This window comes from Brachyhypopomus gauderio, chromosome 6, assembly GCF_052324685.1.
Source record: "Brachyhypopomus gauderio isolate BG-103 chromosome 6, BGAUD_0.2, whole genome shotgun sequence".
Lineage (NCBI taxonomy): Eukaryota > Metazoa > Chordata > Actinopteri > Gymnotiformes > Hypopomidae > Brachyhypopomus > Brachyhypopomus gauderio.
The window spans coordinates 32,433,124-32,459,490 of record NC_135216.1 but is presented as its reverse complement, the minus strand read 5'-3'; the positions used below and the strand labels follow the sequence as shown (position 1 = coordinate 32,459,490).

At 46.1% G+C, this 26,367-nt stretch overlaps 2 protein-coding genes across 13 annotated transcripts in view; both read right to left on the bottom strand.

Moving 5' to 3' along the window:
• LOC143517708 (myocardin-related transcription factor A-like) overlaps positions 1-22,005 on the bottom strand; it is a 50,882-nt gene extending 28,877 nt beyond the window's left edge. For 2 of the 12 annotated variants that reach the window (XM_077010463.1, XM_077010467.1), the window contains exons 1-2: positions 9,253-9,408; positions 8,765-8,830 (exon numbers count right to left, since the gene is read on the bottom strand). In XM_077010463.1, the coding sequence (XP_076866578.1) occupies positions 8,765-8,771 (7 nt within the window). In that variant the 5' untranslated portion in view covers positions 8,772-8,830; positions 9,253-9,408. Of the gene's footprint in view, positions 1-8,764; positions 8,831-9,252; positions 9,409-13,794; positions 14,333-14,764; positions 14,892-16,453; positions 16,660-17,530; positions 17,596-18,391; positions 18,697-21,933 lie in introns of those variants that run through there. The other 10 variants (XM_077010464.1, XM_077010468.1, XM_077010457.1 and 7 more) reach the window with 9 other exon arrangements.
• Positions 21,206-25,978, bottom strand: slc25a17 (solute carrier family 25 member 17). The gene is made up of 9 exons (XM_077010473.1): positions 25,766-25,978; positions 25,410-25,470; positions 24,283-24,349; positions 23,940-24,091; positions 23,203-23,319; positions 22,755-22,903; positions 22,487-22,582; positions 22,231-22,316; positions 21,206-22,093 (listed from the first exon to the last, which is right to left on the bottom strand). The coding sequence occupies exons 1-9, from the start codon at positions 25,838-25,840 to the stop codon at positions 21,943-21,945; spliced, it is 954 nt and encodes a 317-aa protein (XP_076866588.1). The 5' UTR covers positions 25,841-25,978; the 3' UTR covers positions 21,206-21,942.
• Between the last annotated feature and the right edge of the window lie 389 nt (positions 25,979-26,367).

Here is a 26,367-nt window from a genome sequence, read left to right as displayed (position 1 = left end):
TGCATTCTGTCTATGGAGATGAGGGTAGTGGTGACCTCACAGAGACCTGCACTCTGTCTATGGAGATGTGGGTAGTGGTGACCTCACAGAGACCTGCATTCTGTCTATGGAGATGTGGGTAGTGGTGACCTCACAGAGACCTGCATTCTGTCTATGGAGATGTGGGTAGTGGTGACCTCATAGAGACCTGCATTATGTCTATGGAGATGTGGGTAGTGGTGACCTCATAGAGACCTGCATTATGTCTATGGAGATGTGGGTAGTGGTGACCTCATAGAAACCTGCATTCTGTCTATGGAGATGTGGGTAGTGGTGACCTCACAGAGACCTGCATTCTGTCTATGGAGATGTGGGTAGTGGTGACCTCACAGAGACCTGCATTCTGTCTATGGAGATGTGGGTAGTGGTGACCTCACAGAGACCTGCATTCTGTCTATGGAGATGTGGGTAGTGGTGACCTCACAGAGACCTGCATTCTGTCTATGGAGATGTGGGTAGTGGTGACCTCACAGAGACCTGCACTCTGTCTATGGAGATGTGGGTAGTGGAGACCTCATAGAGACCTGCATTCTGTCTATGGAGATGTGGGTAGTGGTGACCTCATAGAGACCTGCATTATGTCTATGGAGATGTGGGTAGTGGTGACCTCATAGAGACCTGCATTATGTCTATGGAGATGTGGGTAGTGGTGACCTCATAGAGACCTGCATTCTGTCTATGGAGATGTGGGTAGTGGTGACCTCACAGAGACCTGCATTCTGTCTATGGAGATGTGGGTAGTGGTGACCTCACAGAGACCTGCATTCTGTCTATGGAGATGTGGGTAGTGGTGACCTCACAGAGACCTGCACTCTGTCTATGGAGATGTGGGTAGTGGTGACCTCACAGAGACCTGCACTCTGTCTATGGAGATGTGGGTAGTGGAGACCTCACAGAGACCTGCATTCTGTCTATGGAGATGTGGGTAGTGGAGACCTCACAGAGACCTGCACTCTGTCTATGGAGATGTGGGTATTGGTGACCTCACAGAGACCTGCATTCTGTTTATGGAGATGTGGGTAGTGGTGACCTCATAGAGACCTGCACTCTGTCTATGGAGATGTGGGTAGTGGAGACCTCACAGAGACCTGCACTCTGTCTATGGAGATGTGGGTAGTGGTGACCTCACAGAGACCTGCACTCTGTCTATGGAGATGTGGGTAGTGGAGACCTCACAGAGACCTGCACTCTGTCTATGGAGATGTGGGTAGTGGTGACCTCACAGAGACCTGCACTCTGTCTATGGAGATGTGGGTAGTGGTGACCTCACAGAGACCTGCACTCTGTCTATGGAGATGTGGGTAGTGGTGACCTCACAGAGACCTGCATTCTGTCTATGGAGATGTGGGTAGTGGTGACCTCACAGAGACCTGCACTCTGTCTATGGAGATGTGGGTAGTGGTGACCTCATAGAGACCTGCATTATGTCTATGGAGATGTGGGTAGTGGTGACCTCATAGAGACCTGCATTCTGTCTATGGAGATGTGGGTAGTGGTGACCTCACAGAGACCTGCATTCTGTCTATGGAGATGTGGGTAGTGGTGACCTCACAGAGACCTGCATTCTGTCTATGGAGATGTGGGTAGTGGTGACCTCACAGAGACCTGCATTCTGTCTATGGAGATGTGGGTAGTGGTGACCTCACAGAGACCTGCATTCTGTCTATGGAGATGTGGGTAGTGGTGACCTCACAGAGACCTGCACTCTGTCTATGGAGATGTGGGTAGTGGAGACCTCATAGAGACCTGCATTCTGTCTATGGAGATGTGGGTAGTGGCGACCTCACAGAGACCTGCACTCTGTCTATGGAGATGTGGGTAGTGGTGACCTCACAGAGACCTGCACTCTGTCTATGGAGATGTGGGTAGTGGAGACCTCACAGAGACCTGCATTCTGTCTATGGAGATGTGGGTAGTGGAGACCTCACAGAGACCTGCACTCTGTCTATGGAGATGTGGGTATTGGTGACCTCACAGAGACCTGCATTCTGTCTATGGAGATGTGGGTAGTGGTGACCTCATAGAGACCTGCACTCTGTCTATGGAGATGTGGGTAGTGGAGACCTCACAGAGACCTGCACTCTGTCTATGGAGATGTGGGTAGTGGTGACCTCACAGAGACCTGCACTCTGTCTATGGAGATGTGGGTAGTGGAGACCTCACAGAGACCTGCACTCTGTCTATGGAGATGTGGGTAGTGGTGACCTCACAGAGACCTGCACTCTGTCTATGGAGATGTGGGTAGTGGTGACCTCACAGAGACCTGCACTCTGTCTATGGAGATGTGGGTAGTGGTGACCTCACAGAGACCTGCATTCTGTCTATGGAGATGTGGGTAGTGGTGACCTCACAGAGACCTGCACTCTGTCTATGGAGATGTGGGTAGTGGAGACCTCATAGAGACCTGCATTCTGTCTATGGAGATGTGGGTAGTGGTGACCTCACAGAGACTTGCACTCTGTCTATGGAGATGTGGGTAGTGGTGACCTCAGAGACCTGCACTCTGTCTATGGAGATGTGGGTATTGGTGACCTCACAGAGACCTGCATTCTGTCTATGGAGATGTGGGTAGTGGTGACCTCATAGAGACCTGCACTCTGTCTATGGAGATGTGGGTAGTGGAGACCTCACAGAGACCTGCACTCTGTCTATGGAGATGTGGGTAGTGGTGACCTCATAGAGACCTGCACTCTGTCTATGGAGATGTGGGTAGTGGAGACCTCACAGAGACCTGCACTCTGTCTATGGAGATGTGGGTAGTGGTGACCTCACAGAGACCTGCACTCTGTCTATGGAGATGTGGGTAGTGGTGACCTCACAGAGACCTGCACTCTGTCTATGGAGATGTGGGTAGTGGTGACCTCACAGAGACCTGCACTCTGTCTATGGAGATGTGGGTAGTGGTGACCTCACAGAGACCTGCACTCTGTCTATGGAGATGTGGGTAGTGGTGACCTCACAGAGACCTGCACTCTGTCTATACCAATCTGGAAGACGTTTCCTCTCCATGTGGTTCTGGAATGTTGCCATTGTTATATCATCAGCTGAACTCTCATTTAAGTGGCATTCCACTCACAGCAGGTTACAGTTGCTCTCTGACAGGCTGAAGTGTGTGTGTGTGTGTGTGTGTGTGTGTGTGTGTGTGTGTGTGTGTGTGTGTGTGTGTGTGTGTGTGTGTGTGTGTGTCCAGTACATGCTACTGCACTTCATCATGCAAACTGCTGACCTGAAGCACCTTGGACGTCACTCTCAGTGGGGAACATGAAAACCCAGTGTGTGTGAGAGAGAGACAGGCAGAGAGAGAGAGAGAGAGAGAGAGAGAGAGAGAGAGAGAGAGAGAGAGAGAGAGAGAGAGAGAGAGAGAGAGAGAGAGAGAGAGAGACAGAGAGAGAGACAGAGAGAGAGACAGAGAAGAAGCATAAATGAACAGAGGTAGACCACCCTGTGGTGCACACAGCTGTGATGCCAGTGAACCAAACATAATGGAATTAGTATTGTGCTGGTTTGGGATGGATCGTATGGAGTATATTTGTACTAGTGAACTTCATTAAGAGCACTCTTACACAACTATAAAGGAAATAAAGGAAGTTCCTCTCCAGAAGACACAGAAACAAAGCACATCAAGTAGTGTCTGTCTGTTTTTGACCCAGTGCCCTGGCAATGAGGCTCAGTGGTCTTTAAGAGAGTCACATGTGTGTAATATTTACATGTATGCTGAACAAGCGTTCTGATGTAAGCTACCTCCTCACACACACCGGCAAGTGAAACCCCCACTTCAGTCGAGGATACACTCACTCTGTACAGTTACCACACCGCTGCATGCAGTAATCTTCCACTATCTTCCACTTCTTCCGCTTTCAAATGTGCATATACCAATGTCTATCATGATGTGTGTGTTGTGTGTACTCTCTCTGTAACTATACCCACTTTCACTGCATTCCCTCTTTCACTTCCTGTAAGTGATCATGCACATCCCCCCCCCCCCCCACACACACACACACACCAGCCACACTTCAGCATTTTGCACAACATCCAAGTCTCAGAACTGAGCTGAACTTTACGTTTCCTCTTTAACATGTTAAAAGCTCTTGTCCTTACAGGACCTGGCTGGTTAATTAATTCTTGTCCTTACAGGACCTGGCTGGTTAATTAATTCTTGTCCTTACAGGACCTGGCTGGTTAATTAATTCTTGTCCTTACAGGACCTGGCTGGTTAATTAATTCTTGTCCTTACAGGACCTGGCTGGTTAATTAATTCTTGTCCTTACAGGACCTGGCTGGTTAATTAATTCTTGTCCTTACAGGACCTGGCTGGTTAATTAATTCTTGTCCTTACAGGACCTGGCTGGTTAATTAATTCTTGTCCTTACAGGACCTGGCTGGTTTCACTAATTAATTCTACTTGATGACTTTAGCTCATCTGCCTGGTGGTTGGACAAAAATCCTGGAAACAATGTGGCCTTTTTGAACCAGAGTACGGGAATATCCACTACCTGGAGAGATGGTGGCTCCATCTTTTACGGAAGAGGGTTAGGATTTGGGCCGAGCTGATGGCTTCAAGCAATGGTGCCCTTTGAGCTGTGAACTGGCCTATTTAATCCCTGTAGGTCACAGACACCAGATACATTTAGAACAGGTTTTACCAGGTTAGATGTTTTTTTTGATGGATGATGGATTTTTTCCCTTGACGTCAATGCAGCAATCTGTCCTATCTAGTGTGTGTGTGTGTGTGTGTGTGAATGTGTTTGTATGTGTGTGTGTGAGTGTGTTTGTGTGTTTGTGTTTGTGTAAAGGCTGTGTTCACCAGGGCATGTAAAATAATGTTTCAACAGGACCAGGAAACACAAATCCTGAACTAATGTGAAATACTTTTCTCACAGTGATTTATTTATTTATTTATTATGAAGTCTCACAGAAGCACAGACACACTGAGGCACAGACACAGACATACAGAGGCACCGACACACAGATGTGAGACCCCGGCTGTATCATAGGCTACTGACACTGTCACTTGACACCAAACTAATGTAGAAGCTTCAACCAACACCACCCTACTGTCAAGATGTGTGTCTCACACACACACAAGTTAAAGTTTTTGCTAACCACAGGAAACATTGATGGAGGTTAAAATGTATATGTCAGTAGGTTCACCACAAGCAGAGTGGAAATAGAATTATCCAGCAAGGGCAGCTGGGCTTAATATGGACCACGCACTGTCTATGTGTGTGTGTGTGTGTGTGAGAGACAGCATCACACCCAAATCCAAGCTTGGGTGCTCATGTGCTCAGAAAAGGCACAAGCTGACATATCACCCTCCAGCACAACAAGTCTTCACGGAACTACAATGAGCAGAGAGATACACCTGATCAGGTGAGCAGAGAGATACACTTGATCAGGTGAGCAGAGGGCTACACCTGATCAAGGCCCAACAGGCTTCAGGCTCTACAGGAGTTTCACTGAACTTTGGCCAAGTGGCTAAACACTCACTGTCCCTCTTCTGAAAGTGAGATTACACCAAGGAATGTATGGAATGTTCCAATTGAATGTTCTACAATATTCCAGAACATCTGTTGTCACGTCTATGGTTGCGTGGTCTCAGGTGTTTACAGCACACAGGTCTGGAGCTGGTATCTGAAACAATCAGATGATATGAAGGAAGAACACCTGAGAACTCTTCCTCATCTCCACCACTGTGTGCTGAAATGACGTCTACAGGATTCCTCTGAAGCCAGCGGTGGGGATATTTTAAAGGCATGTACAAAATCTCCACAAAGAAAAGCAGTGTACACCGAAAACCTGAAAAAATATCCAGAAAAATTCTGATATTTTTCAGGGAAGCATAAAAAAAAATCAGCATTCACTGAATCCAGGATACCTATAGTTTCTTGGAAATTGAGCCTTAATGTAAACCAGAGCCCCACTGACATTTTGGGATTAGAAAATGTGTGTGGATTCAAACGGAGTCTAACATGATGACACCCACTCACAGTTACTGGCTGCTCTCAGTACATGTGTGTGAACTCAGATGGAGTCTAACACGATCACACCTACTCACAGTTACTCTCAGCACAGTTCTTCTCCACAGTGACTAACACACTGCTCAGTATGAGTATTATGCCACACACCAGCAACCTTAGCGCACCCTTCTCTCTATTAGACCAGTTACACGGCCCTTATTCTCAGAGCAGGAGCGATGATCTAGAGATCTGTGATGACATGCATGCTGCATCTTGCACCATGTGTGGTTACCAGAGTCCCAAATTACCATTGCTTTCAATTACCAATGATTTCAATTACCATTGCTTTCAATTACCAATGATTTCAATTGCCATTGCTTTCAATTACCAATGATTTCAATTGCCATTGCTTTCAATTACCAATGATTTCAATTACCATTGCTTTCAATTACCAATGATTTCAATTGCCATTGCTTTCAATTACCAATGATTTCAATTGCCATTGCTTTCAATTACCAATGATTTCAATTGCCATTGCTTTCAATTACCAATGATTTCAATTGCCATTGCTTTCAATTACCAATGATTTCAATTACCATTGCTTTCAATTACCAATGATTTCAATTGCCATTGCTTTCAATTACCAATGATTTCAATTACCATTGCTTTCAATTACCAATAATTTCAATGACCATTGCTTTCAATTACCAATGATTTCAATTACCATTGCTTTCAATGCTGCACACCACACTTGGCTGTAAAGGTACAGTAGTTTCTAACAGCCTGGAGGCTGGACCAGACAAAGGCCACACCCCCAAAAGATCTGATCTGATTATGTGTGTATGCTGCGTTCAACATGTCCGCCTCTTAACAAGCCCAATTAAAGACGTGTCCATCCAGCCCACTGTCCCTCCCTCCATTATGCAAATGCTTCATAGAATAAACATTTACTACAGATCTATTATGGACTTTTCATAGTGAAATTATAATAGCTCATTAACATACATTAGCTGGTATTAAAAACAGATTTATATTGTAAATATGTCTAATGTAAAGTTATAAATGTTTGAAAAGAAACAGCAGGGGCTACACTCATGTCATCATATTAGTTTTTACAGATCTTCTGCATTAGTGCTAAAACACAGTAACACAACCTGACATACAGAGGCGGAATCTGCTCCTGGTTAAGTCCCTCCCACTTCCCACACTCGTGATCCTCACTTTGATACAACTGTTCCACCTCAACCATGAGGGCCTAAGTCTGTTACCATGGAGCCTGTGTCTGTTACCATGGAGCCTAAGTCTGTTACCATGGGGCCTACATCCGTTACTATGGGGGCCTATGTCTGTTACCATGGAGCCTAAGTCGGTTACCATGGGGCCTAAGTCTGTTACCATGGGGCCTACATCTGTTACCATGGGGGCCTATGTATGTTACCATGGGACCTATGTCTGTTACCATGGGGTCTATGTCTGTTACCATGGGGTCTATGTCTGTTACCATGGGGCCTACATCTGTTACCATGGGGGCCTATGTATGTTACCATGGGGGCCTATGTATGTTACCATGGGGCCTATGTCTGTTACCATGGGGCCTTTGTCTGTTACCATGGGGCCTATGTCTGTTACCATACAGTGCTGTAAACTCTCATCAGAGCCCAGAGAGCAGAGAGCGCTTCCTCAAACACCTGCAGCCCCAGCAGTCTACATGCACTGGGACCAGTCTATCAACAGACTATTCAAACTGGGACCAGTCTATCAATGGAGTATTCACACTGGGACCAGTCTATCAACAGACTATTCAAACTGGGACCAGTCTATCAACAGACTATTCACACTGGGACCAGCCTATCACAGGTCTGTGTGCACTAGGTTCAGTCTTCCTGTGGTCTGTATGTATTAGGTACAGCGTATCAGCTTTTGCCTGGTGATGCATGCAGAAATCTGGGTTTACTTTTCACGCAAATTAACAGGAAATCATACGCGTAAAACCAGCGCAAACATGTGACCTATTTTACACGGGACGGCAACAGTTTGGATAACGTTACAGTGCCTCTATGTCAACTAGTTGTGATTTGAATGGGCAGACGGCATACAACGGAAAAGCAGCCCACAAGGTGACGGAAGTGAGTTTTACTCAATCTACAAACCAAAGCAGTACGAGACGGAGGACAGGATGAGGCTGGCAGCAGAACCATCTGTGAGCAAGACTCACGTTACCTCACCCTATCTCACGTTACCTCACCCTATCTCACGTTACCTCACCCTATCTCACGTTACCTCACCCTATCTCACGTTACCTCTCCCTATCTCACGTTACCTCTCCCTATCTCACGTTACCTCTCCCTATCTCACGTTACCTCACCCTATCTCACTTTACCTCACCCTATCTCACTTTACCTCACCCTATCTCACGTTACCTCACCCTATCTCACTTTACCTCACCCTATCTCACGTTACCTCACCCTATCTCACTTTACCTCTCCCTATCTCACGTTACCTCACCCTATCTCACGTTACCTCACCCTATCTCACGTTACCTCACCCTATCTGTACAGTCATGGAGTTCATGCTATCGTTTCACACATTCTATAGATGCTAAGATGGTATTTCCATTTCAGTTGGAACACAACTTATACATCTGGCATTTTAGCGTGTCCTCAGAAAGCAAGAGTAGACATATCCCAGTTTGAGACCAATCCTGGGACTCTGGTAGAAATGACAACAGGAAGGTGATTGGCGTTTAAGGTGAGAAAGGCAACACTTACGTGGCATGATACCCTGGCTGACCAGCTCTTCTCGTGTGCGTCTCTGCTGAAGCTTGATCTGCAGCACTGTACAAACACACACACACACAGACACACGCACAAGTAAATAACCAGTGAACACCACCAGTGGTCTGGAATGTTTCCACTTGAATCCTTAAACCACAGGAAGATCTACACACTCTTTACAAAACAGAGATGTAATATAGCTGATCACACAAAGGAGCGTCCCGGGTGGTTGACAGACTGAGCTGATCACACACATCTCTTGAGCAAAGAGCCGTGTAAGCAGGGAAATGCCAAGATTCTTCTGCAAAATCACACCAGCCACTGATCACAGATCACCTGTAACTGATCACCAACTCCTCACAGGACATGCTCAATGGCTGCTGTCTGCACCAGGATTTAACTGCCACTGAAACTCTTATTCTACAGTTCTATCACAGCAGTTCAGGTTGTCCTGAAGTCTCTACAGAGTGCCACGCGTTTACCTTACACACCGTACAAAGTTCCATTCAGCCTCCTCAACTGTCGGGAAACGCAGTGAAGACCCTGTAGGGTCTCAGAGTCTTTCCTTCATACAAACATCAGTACAGTCAGTAGAAAATGTATCATACAGCACGAGAGAGCAAGAGGGAAGCAGAAGGACAGAGAGAGAGAGAGAGAGAGAGAGAGAGAGTTACATACTTCCTCTTCCTGTTTCTTCATCTTTTTAAAAAACAGAATTGAGTGTCTGTGTGTCTGTGCGTGTGTGTAACACGTATGTGTTATATTTCTACTGTTTGCTCGTGCATATTATTACTTCCAACCTGCATTCAGGTTACACTTGAAAAAGTGAATCTTGAGGAAACCTGAGTAAATGTGCAGACACACACAAATGGACTACCATTCCACGGCATACTGGACCAACGCTGATACATCCTCAGAACGTCCTGCACTGCAGGAAATGAGGAGGGGCATTAGGACCATGAAACTGAGTGAATTCAGCCCAGAGAACTGCATGAAGCTCTGAAGTCAAGAGCCATCACACATCACCACTCACATCACTGCTGTACATGACCTTCAGAGATGACGAAGAACACCAACGAGAAACACCACGAAGAACACCACAGAGGAACACCACCGAAGAACACCACAGAGGAACACCACCGAAGAACACCACAGAGGAACACCACCGAAGAACACCACAGAGGAACACCACCGAAGAACACCACAAAGAACACCACGAAATACCAACGAAGACCACCATGAAGAACACCAACAACAGCCAACAGATAACAGTTCAACTCCTCGGACCTGAAATAAGGATGTGAGTTTTGGGCTAAGCAGAACTTATCCTAGGTTAGGACTTGTCCTAGGTCAGAACACTTCTGCAGAAACAGGGCCACAACTCACCACCCACGTATGTGCGTAAGAACGCAGATGCTAATCATGCAATGGCATCTCTCTAATCATCCTCCTTCATGCTGTACAACACTCACCAAGTTCACACATGCGTGTGTGCGCGTACTAACACACTACTGTGGGGAACTGACATATTTCCTCCTCTAAGTTGATAAGAGGCCCTAACAGAAGAGGTGCAGTCACCCTGCGGTTGACACGCCAGGCCGCAGTGAGCAGCGCGAGGCTCACACTCTCGTTCTGTTCTTCCTTTCCTGCTCACACTCGCACTTCACCAAATCCACCAGCTCAGAGCGTGAAAGAATCGGCATTACGAGCGCAAGCCCAGCGTGGCCCTGGATTTGTACGTGAGCGCAGAGGCTGAACGCGACGCTTGCGTTCTGCTCCACATTTATCTGCAGCGTGAGCACACACCCTGCTCAGGGGACTATATGTGTCCCACAGCGACATCCCCCCAGCACCTGCTGGCTACTAACGCACCCTGGGCCACAGCTGCAGCTGTTAGGACCCTCTGCCATGTTATGGGCTGTCCTGCCCCTGCTGAGCCGTGTGCCATGTTTCCAGCAGCCAGAGGACGGAGCACCTGGTGTCCCTCTCCTGTCTGACGGCTGCGTGACTTCCACACCTGGAGTTCTGCTGCTGCACCAGTGTGTGGAGCTGTTCTCACCCACAGCAGTGCAGAGGAACGGACATGAGCATGTTCAGTATTAGTTATAGAGTTCCCACAACTTTAACCACACACACACACACACACACACACACACACACACACACACACACACACACACCTTCTATGCTAAATGTCACTGTGCTAACTTCAGCACGCAGAGAGTTGCAGCCTGTAATAAACCACTCTGAGATGGACCAGTTTAAACATCTTGGCTGAACCCTGGTCTGAAACACAGTAAGCGCGTTTGCCTGCCAAGCAGCTTTCTAGAAGGTGCCAATGACATCGACTCATCTGGGCCCCAAATACACTGTCACAGACACACAGTGTGTGTCAGCGTTTGCAGTTCTGTGATTAATGAAGGGTGAATAGCCAAAGAATGAGCAAAATTAACAAGCATGGCGTCACGCAAACAAGAACACGCCACACGGACACGCAACAAGAACACGCCACACGGACACGCAACAAGAACACGCCACACGGACACGCCACACGGACACGCAACAAGAACACGCCACACGGACACGCAACAAGAACACGCCACACGGACACGCCACACGGACACGCAACAAGAACACGCCACTCGGACACGCCACTCGGACACGCCACACGAACACGCCACACGGACACGCCACACGGACACGCAACAAGAACACACCACACGAACACGCCACACGGACACGCAACAAGAACACGCCACACGGACACGCCACACGGACACGCAACAAGAACACGCCACACGGACACGCCACTCGGACACACAACAAGAACACACCACTCGGACACGCAACAAGAACACGCCACACGGACACGCAACAAGAACACGCCACTCGGACACGCAACAAGAACACGCCACACGGACACGCCACACGGACACGCAACAAGAACACGCCACTCGGACACGCCACACGAACACGCCACACGGACACGCCACACGGACACGCCACACGGACACGCAACAAGAACACGCCACACGAGCACGCCACACGGACACGCCACTCGGACACGCCACAAGAACACGCCACACGGACACGCCACACGGACACGCAACAAGAACACGCCACACGGACACGCAACAAGAACACGCCACACGGACACGCAACAAGAACACGCCACACGGACACGCCACTCGGACACACAACAAGAACACGCCACTCGGACACACAACAAGAACACGCCACTCGGACACGGCACAAGAACACGCAACAAGAACACGCCACACGGACACGCAACAAGAACACGCCACTCGGACACGCAACAAGAACACGCCACACGGACACGCCACTCGGGCACTTTCCTTATGGCCTTTAACACCCTCACTGCTTCTGTGGAATTAGTGTGTGCTTCATGTTTTAATGCTAAAACTATATTACAGAATTAATAAAATTGGTTGACTTGATTTGAAAGTTCACTGCTGAGAATAATAACCAGTCACAAAGGAGCAGTCTCTCTCTCTCTCTCTCTCTCTCTCTCTCGTTTGTTTTGGTCATTAGTTCAGTGGAGCTGCAGTAGCTCTTTCTCTGTCCTGTTCTTCCTGCACTTTGCTGAGTGTATGAATGTAAAGTATGACTCCCCCTCTCAAAGTGCAACCTTCATGAAGACTACACTCAGCCCGGGGTGTGTGTGTGTGTGTGTGTGTGTGTGTGTGTATCAGATGTAGCTTCATTAGCACTGGACCAGGCAGGAACCCTGACCTCCTCCAACCCCCCGAGACAGGTGCTGCCCTCTTTACTGTGTATCCCAGACTCCCAGACCCACACATGAACTCAGAGACCCCATCAGTGTCCAGGGAGTGAGACAAACACGAGACAAACTTGAGACTGAAACAGAGGCACGTGTACACGGCACTAGGAGCCACTGCTGTGTTGTTGTGAGAGTCCCTAGAATGGAAGATGGAAGTGGTGTGTGCACAGGAACAAGAGTTCACACACCACATATGAGGAGAGAAGACACTGGAGGTCACTCACACACACACACACACACACACACACACACACACACACACACACACACAATACGAGAACAGGAGACACTAGAGATCACTCACACACACACACAAACACAAACACACACACAAACACACAATACGAGAACAGGAGACACTGGAGGTCACTCTCTCACACACACACACACACACACACACACAATACGAGAACAGGAGACACTAGAGTTCACTCACACACACACACACACACACACACACAAACACACACACACAAACACACACAATACGAGGACAGGAGACACTAGACTTGTGCGTGTGTGTGTGTATGTGTGTGTATTCGAGTGTGTGTGTGACTATGTGTGTGTCTGACTGTGTGTGTGTGTGATTGTGTGTATGTGAGTGTGTGTTTGTGAGTGTGTGTGTATGCGAGTGTGTATGTGAGTGTGTGTATGTGAGTGTGTGTATGTGAGTGTGTATGTGAGTGTGTATGTGAGTGTGTATGAGTATGAGTGTGTGTTTATGAGTGTGTGTTTATGAGTGTGTTTGTGTGTGTATGCGAGTGTGTGTTTGTGAGTGTGTGTGTATGCGAGTGTGTGTGTGTATGCGAGTGTGTGTTTGTGAATGTGTGTGTGTGTATGCGAGTGTGTGTTTGTGAATGTGTGTTTGTGTATGCGAGTGTGGGTGTATATGCGTGTGTGTGTGAGTATGCGAGTGTGTATGTGAGTGTGTGTGAGTATGAGTGTGTGTATGTGAGTATGGGTGTGTGTTTGTGAGTGTGTGTGCATGCGAGTGTGTGTTTGTGAGTGTGTGTGTATGCAAGTGTGTGTGTATGCAAGTGTGTGTGTGTGTGTGTGTGTGTGTGTGTGTGTGTGAGTGTGTGTGAGTAGGGATTACAGTTTAAATTAACAAGCACAAATGTTTACACACCCAGTTTAAAATGTAAATGTGTAAATGTGCGCCCAAGCCAGTAACATTAAATGCCACGTTTTCTGTGTTGGTGTGTGTGAGACACCTTCCTACCTTCCCTAACACTTGGGCAAGACTGCCTCTCCTGGTCCAATTGCGTTCCTTGTTTCTCTATGCTGCTGCTCATTGGCTGAGGCCCAAAAGGGGCGGGGTCGATGTGGAGGCATGGGCTCGTGTCCAGCATGGTGGTAGAATTAAAATAAAAGTAACACCAACCTAAAGAAAGTTTGTGTCTTACTGTACAGCAGATAGACCAGAGCAATGGAAAACAGAAAAAATACTACTACACTTATGATGAGCTCAAGTTATGGAAATGTCTTGAAAGACAAAACTCCTGAAGGAGAGAAAAATCCTGAAAAAGTGAACAGTCCTGGAGCAGAGAGAGAAAACGCAGTGCTAAGAGGCTGGGAAGAGTAATGAGAACACTCCCATACACACGTCCTGGGAGGAGGAAGCAGGCAGGAGAAAGACCCAGAACGAGAGAGCCGGACAGTCGGATATCTAGTAGAGCCTCCTGAACACCAAACCCCTGAGTGCAGTGGTCCTGAACGCTGTCCTGTGAGCAGGAGGAGAGAGAACTGAGGGAGAGTGGGGGAGAGGAGGGAGCGAGTGTGTGTGTGTGTGTGTGTGTGTGTGTGTGTGGTCAGGTCTATCACAGATATGTAGCACTCAGCTCTCTTCTCTCTCTTAGCCAGAATAACACAGCATATGTGTGTATGTGTGTGTGTGTGTGCTGTATATATACGAGCATGTGTTATTCTATTTCACAGAGTCTGTGGTCGTGTCTATATGTTGCATGACAAACTTCACACTGGGCATTTAAAACAGTGAGAAATGATCTTTCATACAGATAGTGTAAACCACACACACACACACACACACACACACACACACACACACAAATAACACATTAATCCAAGCACACATATGATCACAGACAGATGTGTGTGTTTGTGTGTGTGTATGTATGAGAATGTGTGTGTGAATGTGTGTGTGCGTGTGTGTGAATGTGTGTGTGCATTACCTTTTGCATAGAATCCCCTTCATATAGTACTTAATCTGTACCATCTAAATTAATCAGTCCTTGTACAGTATTTTTCCACACACACACACACACACACACACACACACACACACACACACACACACACACGTGCTTCCTTCGGGATGCAGTTTTAAATAACTGGCCCAGCTGGCCTGCACAACTATATACAGCAACATTTCACCTCTACCATGAGATAGAGTGGCAGGCTAGTGTTTCTTTACACACACACACACACACACACACACACACACACACACACACACACACACACACACACACACACACACAGGCACACACACGTGCTCACACACACACACATGATCACACACACACATGATCACACACACACAGCATTAATTTGAATTCATATCAAAATGTGTAAATATTTACATCAAATAAAGATGTATTAGCACACCCATCTCTAATCTATCTTCCTCTGATCAAAAGAATACAATAAAACCTTTTAACAATTTACTTCATATTTGAAATAAAATATGCTTCCTGGTAACTTGTATCTTGAACATAGGTGCAAGTCCTCTCCTACCCACCAGGTGGCAGCATAGGTATCATCAATTTTGCTATTTGACTCAGGAATCCAGTTAGTTTCTTTGCTCTCAGTCTGGCTCTGAAATGGACCCGTCTTCAATGAAATCCAGCAAACTGCTCATGTATCCATCTCGGTCAGAGGGGTCAAAGGTCAGAGGGGTGAGCTATGCAGGAGAGTCCCTTCTAAAACCAGCAGTTACACGAGCTTCTTCCCTGTAAGCGTATTCTGAAAGACACTCAGACATTCTCCCTGTCTCCTCTCTCCTCAGACTCTTCACCTGTTCCTGCTATGATAACACACACACCTTCTGCAGCAGGCAACAGCAAAACACACTATCACACAACACACACAGCTCCGCAAACAACACTGAGACCCACACAGCGCACAACGCAGAAGCGCACACATACAATCACAGGAATGAATGACAGGAATTTGTCGTAGGAACTTATCACAGGAACCTATCATACACTTCAGCTCCCGGGTGTGTGTGTGTGTGTGTGTGTGTGTGTGTGAGGGGTGTGTGTGTAGTGGGTGGGTGTGTGGTGTGTGTGGAGTGGGTGGGTGTGGGGTGTATGTATGTGAGGTGGGTGTGTGGGGGGTTTGTGGGTGTGGGGTGTGTGTGTGGTGTGTGTGTGTGTAGGGTGTATGTATGTGAGGTGGGTGTGTGTGCGGTGTGTGTGTGTGTGTGGGGTGGGTGTGTGCCCAGTACTGTCGTAGCTGTGTATGTGAGATCTGACATCAGGTCATGAGTTCTACACAACCTGGGTAATATGGACCCCACAAGGCAAAAACTTGTGTATAGTAAACTTGTGTATGTTACTTGTGTAGGACTGTGTATGTATTTTTGTGGAATAGAACTGCTGATGTTTCATGTTCTCAAACTCCTAACACACAATCTTCAGTAAAGTTGTAGCAGTGTGCCCAAACTCCCAAATCTATATTCAGAAAGCTGTACTTTTAACACTCAGCACAGCGCAGAAGAACCGAAAATCAGGAAGACTCAGTTCACCAAAATACCAGTAATAACAAGGCGTGAGGAGAACCAGTTCACCAGTTCACCAGAAGAACCAGGTGTGAGAGCAGTACAAGAGGAGCAGTGTGGCCTTCACTGAAGTTCTCACCGTTCCTCCGCTCCTCAATGGGCAGCAGAAGGCTGGGGGCGGGCTGAAGCGACGGCACTCGTACGTCATTGGTCAGCGCTTCATTATGAGAGCTGGGTGTGGAGCCTGAAGCCCCAGCTACAGATACAGCATCACTGGAGGTTGAGCAAGCTTCCTGCAAGCCTTCCATGGTTGCCAAGGTTACAGAGAGATGTCACATGACAGGCCTGAGAAAGACAGAGAGAGAAAGAAAGAGAGAGAGAGAGCGAGAGAGAGAGATTAGAAATGCTTAGCTATACAGGAAGCATCTCTTTTTATTTGTCAAATTTTGTAAAATTCTGTATTAGGTTTTAATAAGTGGTGAAAAGAAAGCATAAGAGATGGAACCTTAAAAAACACTCAAAAACACTCAAACACACACTCAAATACATGCTCAAACACACACTCAAACACACTCAAACACATGCTCACTCGCACTCAAAACACAAAGGGCCTTGGCGGGAGCCCAGTGCGTCGGTGTGCTCATGGCTTTCACACTGGGAGAAGTCCAAAGATAACAAAATTTAAACTGCTTAAGGAATTACTGATAGGTTCCCATGGAAACGTCTGTGTGCTGCTTTGTCACCATGGAGGCCATCTGACCAATAGGAAAATTTAGATATTTAAATCTGTTATTTTAATTAATGCACGATAACCTTGAGCTACACAAATGTGCGGAGTGAAACTGAACAGGGTGTGAATACTCTGACCTCCGCTGACTCTTTGAGACAAGTCTGCTTTTCTGAGGTGATAAATGTGCAGGGGTGTGTGTGTGTGTGTGTATGTGTGTGTGTGTGTATGAGGAGCTGTGGTGAGATTATACAGGAATAAACAGCACAAACAGCCCTCAAATGTAGGCTGGGAAATTAAACACTAACGTGTGATTCTGCTGCAGCTCCACACACACACACATACACACACACACACACACACACACACACACACACACACGCACACACACACACACGACATGCCCACACACAAACTCTCTCTCTCTCTCACACACACACACACACACACACCCATCTGTCATGAGGCATGTGATTTATACTCACTTACCCTATTTTACCCCTAATTATTAGGCTGTTGTAGTATTCCCATGCCAAACAAGGAACAGCCTAGATCTACTCAAAACAGAGAGAGAGAGAGAGAGAGAGAGAGAGAGAGAGAGAGGGAGGGGGGGGGGTAAATTATATTTTTATTCAGTTCCAGTCTTTCATTCTTCAGATACTACAGATTGTTTGGGCATGGGCAGTCATGGTCTGGTGGTAGGGAACTGGTCTTGTGACCGGAGGGTGTGGGTTCGATTCCCAGACCTGAGGCCATGACTGAGATGCCCCTGAGCAAGGCCCTTAACCCTCAATTGCTCACTTGTATAAAAAAGATTGATAAAAATGTAAGTCGCTCTGGATAAGGGCGTCTGCCAAATGCCATAAATGTAAATTGTTATTTGCCCCACTTGATTCAATCTGATAAATCTTCTCTGACCTGTTTTGCTTCCTCTCTCTCTCTCTCTCTCTCACACACACACACACACACACACACACACACACACACACAGTGTTCATTTAACATTAACTCTCAGTACTATCATTGCACCAAACTGTCACACAAAATCAAAGCACACATGAAACGTTTCTCTTTCTCACCACCACTTATGTTCAGTCCTGGATTATAAAGCTTTCAAATGAAAGAATTTCTAATAATCAAACAAACAAATACATAGTCGATGCATAACAAACACGGTTACAACTAAAAAAAAAAGCTTTATGTCAACCGTTTAATCTTAAACCATCAGTCCACGTTCTTCACTGCTGTCTGGATCAGGTGCGGTGTCAGTAATAGAGAACCGAGTCAACACTGTACACATCAGTACTGCTCTACGCTAGAAAGCCTGCCATCAAGTCTCATTTAACTTACGGGAAGATTTGGTTCCGAAACACATCCCTTGATCCCGAAGCGACCTGTCTGCATGGTGCAGACACCATCCCGAAGTTATTTCCAGTTTTGATGATCAGCCAGCGTGACGCTTTAAAACTCGGCGAGACTTCGGAAAACGCCCAGATGTGCCGGTCATTGCGTAACGATCCGGTGCGTTTGGTGTCAGTTCACGGCCAGCTCGTAACGTCAGGAGCGCCACCCCAGACACCTGTCGTTATCCATCACATCTACCTGGTGAGATCAGCGCGTCCGGCAAATCCAGTACCGTGTTTTAACCGCAAAACACACCGATTACGCGCACTGACCAACAGCTGTTCACCGCGGTAAAGTTGGGCTCGTTACTCGCTAGACATTCACGAAAGAATGAGCTCGTTATTTAAAAAGAACATATATTGCTTAAAAAACATATATTGTATGCGATAATTATGCAATTCTTACATATTGTGAATTTATTCCCACACAATGGCTTTCAGTAAAGATACATTTAGAAGATGTGAAAACATCTATGAATTAACGAAGAGTTCATGTTAGTCGGTAAGCGCTTCAGTGCCAAGACATCTTTTCAAAATAAAAGTCATGGGTCAGTTCAACTTTTAAAACATGTGCAATTGAACATGTGAACCTATAAACACAAAGGTATCAAGTACATACAAGGAGCAATGCATTTCGTGTGCATCTGGACTTGTGAAACACTTCTCACATTTGTGAAAACACATCAAAGCTCAGATTTTCTATATTTTGCATTTCCAGAAGATGAGGCTTAACTTGCCCACCCATGTGATCATGGTGAAAAATAAAAAATACATTTAATCAGCTGAACTCCCATTTCAGCTAAAGGTATGCTTACGGGAGTAATCACCACACCTTACAAATCTGTTTAAATGATTTTGTTCTTTCAAATTATAACCAAACATCACAAACTTCTTACTTTCCTTGTTTCCAAACACAATTCCCAGTAGCTGTAGTTGTGTGAAGTTAATCAGCACATTTCCGGCTTCTCATGATGTATCACAGCACTTATCAAATTTTTGTGGAAGGCATATGACCTCCTTCAGGTACCAAACACTAGGTGGGTGAGAACCTATTTTGAAGATATCCCATTTTGCTTTTTGAAAATACCATATATTGGCTGTCTAAATGGGCATAATGGCAGGTTGTAGAATTTTACTGTTGGCATTTACCATGTCAATAGAAGTGATTATTTTGGCTTTTAAGTTAGTTGTTTGTGGAGAGAAGTTGCAGGATGGCACTTAAATCCCTTCTTTCAGAGAATACATGTATGATATGACAACACTCGCAACTAATCTTCAATATACTCAGTGGTTGCTTAACTGATAATCTAAAGCTAGGTGTCATGCACAAAACTAAATTACTCAGTGGGCAGGGAGTCAGGTGATGGGGGGGGGGGAATATATATATTTTTTTACACCAACAGGGTATGCAATAAAGTCGTCTTGAGAACAACAGAAAACCTTAATTTTGGAGTGTTGTATGTGAATCCTCCATTCGTGTCCCTTTCTCTTACCTTCAAGCTCCTCCCTCTCTTACACCTGGTAGTTGAACTGTCATGATGTAATTGTCCTTCATTCATCAGCTTTGACCTAAGTATGACGCTAGTAGGAAGCAGTTGAAGCAGGCTTTAACCCAACTATGACCTATGACCTCTCAAAGACTGTGGGTCCATAACTGCATCAGTCCCCTGACAGTCCAATAAAACATAACTGCATCAGTCCCCTGACAGTCCACTATCCCACAAAAGCAGGTAAAACTTTGTCAACACAGAAGTCTGGTTATTAATGTGGTAAATATTGTGCAGGGAAACAACAACATTTTTATTACTAAGGAATTAATATTTGTGAAACTGGTAAAAAGCATATTTAATCCACCAGTGGTAAAAAGGTCATAGTTGGGTCAAAGCCTGCTTCAACTGCTTCCTAATGAGCCACATGCATTCTGGTCCACCAATGCAAAATATGGAAAATCTGAGCTTTGATGTGTGTTCACAAATGTGAGAAGTGTTTCACAAATCCAGATGCACATGAAATGCATTGCTCCTTGTATGTACATGATAACTTTGTGTTTATAGGTGCACATGTTTAAAAGTTGAACTAACCCATGACTTTTATTTTGAAAAGAAGTCTTGGCACTGAAGCGCTTACCGACTAACATGAACTCTTCGTTAATTCATAGATGTTTTCACATCTTCTAAATGTATCTTTACTGAAAGCCATTGTGTGGGGGAAAATTCACAATATGTAGGAATTGCATAATAGGTATTTATAGCATACACTATCTGATTTCTTTAAATAATGAGCCCATTCTTTCGTGAATGTCTGGCAAATTTAGAACACCGAGCCAACTTTACCGTGGTCAGTTGTTTCGTGTGTAAAACGTTGTGGTTGTGCGGATCAGTCGTATTTAGTTGTGCCATGACAGGACTAATGTTCCGTTTCCCCTGCAGTAATCGAGATATGGGAGCGGCGCCGTGGGCAGCATGTGATGTAACGCTGTCTGCACTTTAGAGGACGCGACGTTTCCAGTGTGGAAACAGAATGGCCACAAGAAGAACAGAAAAAATACATATTTTAACAAATCTTTTCCCACCTACTGAGATTCTTCCATGCTAGTTTAATTGGCTATTTATTTTAATGAAAACTTTCAAATCAGTCCAACAGTTGAATACGAGAGATTTATTTTTTCACCTATTTGTGCGAAGTCTCCGATCAAGGAACATTTATTTTGGCATGTGGCTTTACTAGTAAAGCCTTTAATAGTCAAAGTCTAAGCATCATAAACTTGTATAGAACAGTTGTATTGTATTAACAATGTATACAATTATTCTAGTTGCTTTTGATGACAAAACATACAAAAATGTTTTGAAACAATACTCTGTGAATGGGATGTTTTTGTATCTGCAATGTACTCGTGAATTTTGTTTGTCATTTTGTTTACCTCACATGTGGGTGTTACTTTAAAATATTTTGTTACAGATTACCGATAATGTAACCTAAACCAGTAAACTAGGTTACTGTAATAATGTAATCAGATTACAATTTCAAACACACAGGCTACTTCTGTTCACCATTACTTTTGAAGGACTCAAAGTGGAGCAGTGTTCCTGAGAAGGTCCTTTACTGCAAAACATTCCTTGTACTCTTGATCTGATATAAATCCTGATGTCTACCAATTAACAAATCTTGTCTAGTACTTTTTTTATTATTATTAAGCAAGTTTTTTTTCTTTAAAGGGCAGTGCACATGAGGTGAATCAAAGTGCTTTGTAGTCCCCAAATGAACCAGTTTAAGTTCCACAGAGAAGCAGTCATTTTAAAATTAGATTTAGTACAGAATCTCTGGGACATCCAGCCCACTAGGTGTCAGTACTGCGACCAAGACTGTCTCTTTTCCATCAGACTGGCCTGAAGTTGTAAAACAAATACACAGCATCTGTTTGCTTGTTTAGTCCATGTTGGAACCTAGCAGGCACTAGGCCTGGGCAGCCCCCAAGGCGTGGTTAATCACCTGAGGTGGTCAGTGGGCGGTGGCTGGCCGCACAACCCCCATGGCCCTGAAGGTGGCAGCAGTGATCCTCTCGTAGAGGAGGAACATCAGGGCAGCGGTGAGGACCGTCTGCAGGAGCTTCGCCTCCAGACCCTTAAACAGACCCTGTACACCAGACCTCCTACAACACAACCACATACCCTTAAGTCTGTGTGTGTGTGTGTGTGTGTGTGTGTGTGGGGGGGGCGTGCATGTGGAGAGTGCGTGTGGGGTGCGTGTGTGTTTTGGGTGTGGGGTGTATGTGCGGTGTGTGTTTACCGGACTCTGTTCACTAGAAGGTTTGTAACTCTTCTCAGGCTGTTCAGTAGTTTAGATTGTTCTGTTGGCTGCCTGTGTTGACCAAACTGACCACACACACACACACACACACACACACACACACACACACACACACACACACACACACACTTCTAAAACACAAAGCCTGATTGATACATGTTACACATAACACAAACAATTGCTTCAAAACAAACACAAATCGTGTTCTGCAACTGCAGAAATGTTAGCATCTCACCCGTAGGATGGACTGAACTGTCTGCAGGGGGTAGGTTACCGTGGTAGCTACTGCCTTGGCAACAGCTCCAATCAGGAACGCCTCCGCAGAAGACAACTGCACACAGAGAAGGACGATGGAGAGGGAGATGTGTGGGACAGCACGGTTGTTAGCACGTTTGCCACTCACCACTGGGGTCTTGGGTTCAAGTCCCTATCTGAGTGGAGTTTCCATGTTCTCCACATGTGCCTGTGTGGGTCTCTGGACAGGTTCATGTAGACATGTTCACCTCACGCAGTGTCCCTCTCCTCAGATGCCTCTTCAGAGCCTCGTAGATCATGAACTGAACACCAGGGTTCAGCACCAACAGCAGAGAAGGCCAGGTGCCGCTCCACAGAGCACCCACCCCCTCGCTCTGGACAATCTGCACCAAGGCATCTGTGTGTGTGTGTGTGTGAGAGAGAGAGAGAGAGAGAGAGAGAGAGAGAGAGAGAGAGTATGAGTAAGAGGGAGGACTGAAAGAGTGTAATTGAGAGTGTTGTATTGCAGGCACTTGTTAAAACAACATTGGGTTAGGTGTGTCTCCTACTACTGACAGCATGAGTCAGTCTGTGTGCCACAGCTGGGCTGACATCAAAAAGCACACAGAACACAGACAATGCAGACACACTTCAAGAAGCAAGAAGCGTGGGCCAGCTGTCCAAGGTAGGGTGAAGAAAAGATTCACATATTCTTACCGCCAATTCCACAGTAGTGTGTGGGTTGTATGTCTGCATTTCTGAACGTTGCTCCCTGCAGTTTGAGTCTGGTGTTGACCACCCACAGCGGCGTTGTCACAAGAACATTAATGACACCTGCTCACACACAATTAGAGAGAAAGAGAGAACAAAGGACCCAGAGCTCGCATGGGGGGAACCTACACTAGGGGAAGGACCACGGGCTGAGCAGACACTGTGCTGTGTGTATATATCAGCTGGCAGAACTGCTGTCTGCAAGACCAAGCCTTGCAATACCTGCAGTGGCCACCAGGTGGCAAGTTGCTGCCGGTGGACTCCACCTTGTACTTACTATTATGTCCAGGAAAAAGATTGTATACAATAACGACAAACCCTTAAACAGCCCCGTACACCAGACCTCCTACAACACAACCATATAATAAATATGACTTGTCTTAGCTGTAATACTTAGATATTATCTACATATTACAATACAATACCAAATACATTTACATTTATGGCATTTGGCAGACGCCCTTATCCAGAGCGACTTAAATTTTTATCTCATTTTTTTTATACAAGTGAGCAATTGAGGGTTAAGGGCCTTGCTCAGGGGCACCTCAGTCATGGCCTGGGGATCGAACCTGCGACCCTCCGGTCACAAGACCAGTTCCCTAACCGCTAGGCCATGACTGCCCTTATATGCCATAATATGTGCACATTTTACGTGAACTTCATCACTCTCTGTGAGAGCGTACCTGCAACAATTCCAATGATTAAGTCTTTGCCTGGGGTTGACCTTTGACCCTTTAGCCAGGTGGCCTTCAGGCTGTGGAAGCAGTAGAAGTAGACAAAGTTGGAGCAGCACAGACTGCAGATAACAGGAAACCAGCCCCTGTAGGGAGCTAACCTGGGGGAGGGAGAGAGGGGGGAGGGAGGGAGGGAGGGAGAGATGGAGAAAGATTATTCAAGAATAACTGAAATTGCAGTAACATGAATAAAGTGATACACTAAAGCAGAGAAAAAGTCTCCAGACTGCACCAGTGTTAGAGCCATGATTGTGTGTGTGTGTGTGTGTGTGTGTGTAGGGATGGGTCTTACAGGCCTTCCTCCCGCATGATTTCAGCCAGAACAGCTGGTGTGGACCTCGATCTCCGCTGGTCATCCACTGCAAAACAGCACATAGACATGAGACCCAGCACGTGCTAAAACAGCATGTAGATAGACGTGAGACCCAGCACGTGCTAAAACAGCACAGACAGACGTGAGACCCAGCACATGCTAAAACAGCACAGACAAACGTGAGACCCAGCACGTGCTAAAACAGCACAGACAGACGTGAGACCCAGCACATGCTAAAACAACACAGACAAACGTGAGACCCAGCACATGCTAAAACAGCACAGACAGACGTGAGACCCAGCACGTGCTAAAACAGCACACAGACAGATGTGAGAACCAGCACGTGTTAAAACAGCACAGACAGACGTGAGACCCAGAACGTGCTAAAACAGCACACAGACAGACGTGAGACCTAGCACATGCTAAAACAGCACATAGACTGACGCGAGACCCAGAACATGCTAAAACAGCACACAGACAGACGTGAGACCTGGCACGTGCTAAAACAGCACACAGACAGACGTGAGACCTGGCACGTGCTAAAACAGCACATAGACAGACGTGAGACCCAGCACGTGCTAAAACAGCACATAGACAGACGTGAGACCCAGCACGTGCTAAAACAGCACACACAGACGTGAGACCCAGCACGTGCTAAAACAGCACATAGACTGACGTGAGACCCAGCACGTGCTGAAACAGCACACAGACAGACGTGAGACCCAGCACGTGCTAAACAGCACAGACAGACGTAAGACCCAGAACGTGCTAAAACAGCACACACAGACGTGAGACCTAGCACATGCTAAAACAGCACATAGACTGACGCGAGACCCAGAACATGCTAAAACAGCACACAGACAGACGTGAGACCTGGCACGTGCTAAAACAGCACACAGACAGACGTGAGACCTGGCACGTGCTAAAACAGCACATAGACAGACGTGAGACCCAGCACGTGCTAAAACAGCACATAGACAGACGTGAGACCCAGCACGTGCTAAACAGCACAGACAGACGTGAGACCCAGCACGTGCTAAAACAGCACACAGACAGACACCACTTATGCTAGCCACTGACCATATAGCTTTATAACCGCTGATTACCTTGCAGGCGAAGCCTTGCAGTGTCCAGGGGGAAAAAAACAGTCATCGCTGTCACACTGCCCTACACACACACACACACACACACACACAAGATATCTCTCTTTCTCTTTCATTTTCTTTTTCTGTGGGAAAATGCCATGTATGCAGCTAAAATACATAAAGCTGACATTTCTGTCTCAACACACCACAGTATTTAGAAATTTAACGTGTGTCATATTGATACATAATATGACAAAAATACAGCCCGAATCACGTGATATACACAGTCGCTATCACGCACTGCCTTTAAACGAAAGTTTTTAATGTTTCCCGACACTACGGCGGCGTGCTGAAGCCCTTCCTGGTCTCCTGCTCACCAGAGCTCCCGCCACTGCGTGCACAAGATTTTCGTGTGAGAAAACACCCGCCAGGTTCAATTCCTCCAGACCCATTTTAGCAGAAAAGAAACGCTGCCGTCGCGGTTTTAGACCACCGGCGTGACACGCGTCCGGTATCCGTTCAGCTTCCGTGTTCGGATTTGAGTTCACCAGAGGCGGATTGCGCAAATGTTCAAAAACGCCACTCAAAGCCCGCTGTTACTGCATAGATCTGAGATCACCGTAGCAGACGCTGATTATGAACGGATACATTAAACAAGAAGATCCCACTCACGTGTTGGATCCTACAAAAATCTAATGCTCACACCTTAAGAATATAACGTACTTGTATCGTTTGTGTGCTTAGGGTGGACGTTCGTGCTGGAGTTTCTGGTATCTTCAACTTTTGATTTGGTTAACTGAATTATTTTTGTTAATACACCAGATGCTCGGATATTTAAAAGTTAAGTCAGTGACCGTGTTAGATCTGAGTACATATTTCAGATATTTGTGCCCCTACACAGCCTCGTCCGGTAAACTGCAGCTGATCTGATCAGTCACGGTGACGCACGGACTCGAAAAAAGCTAAAATATTTGATAAA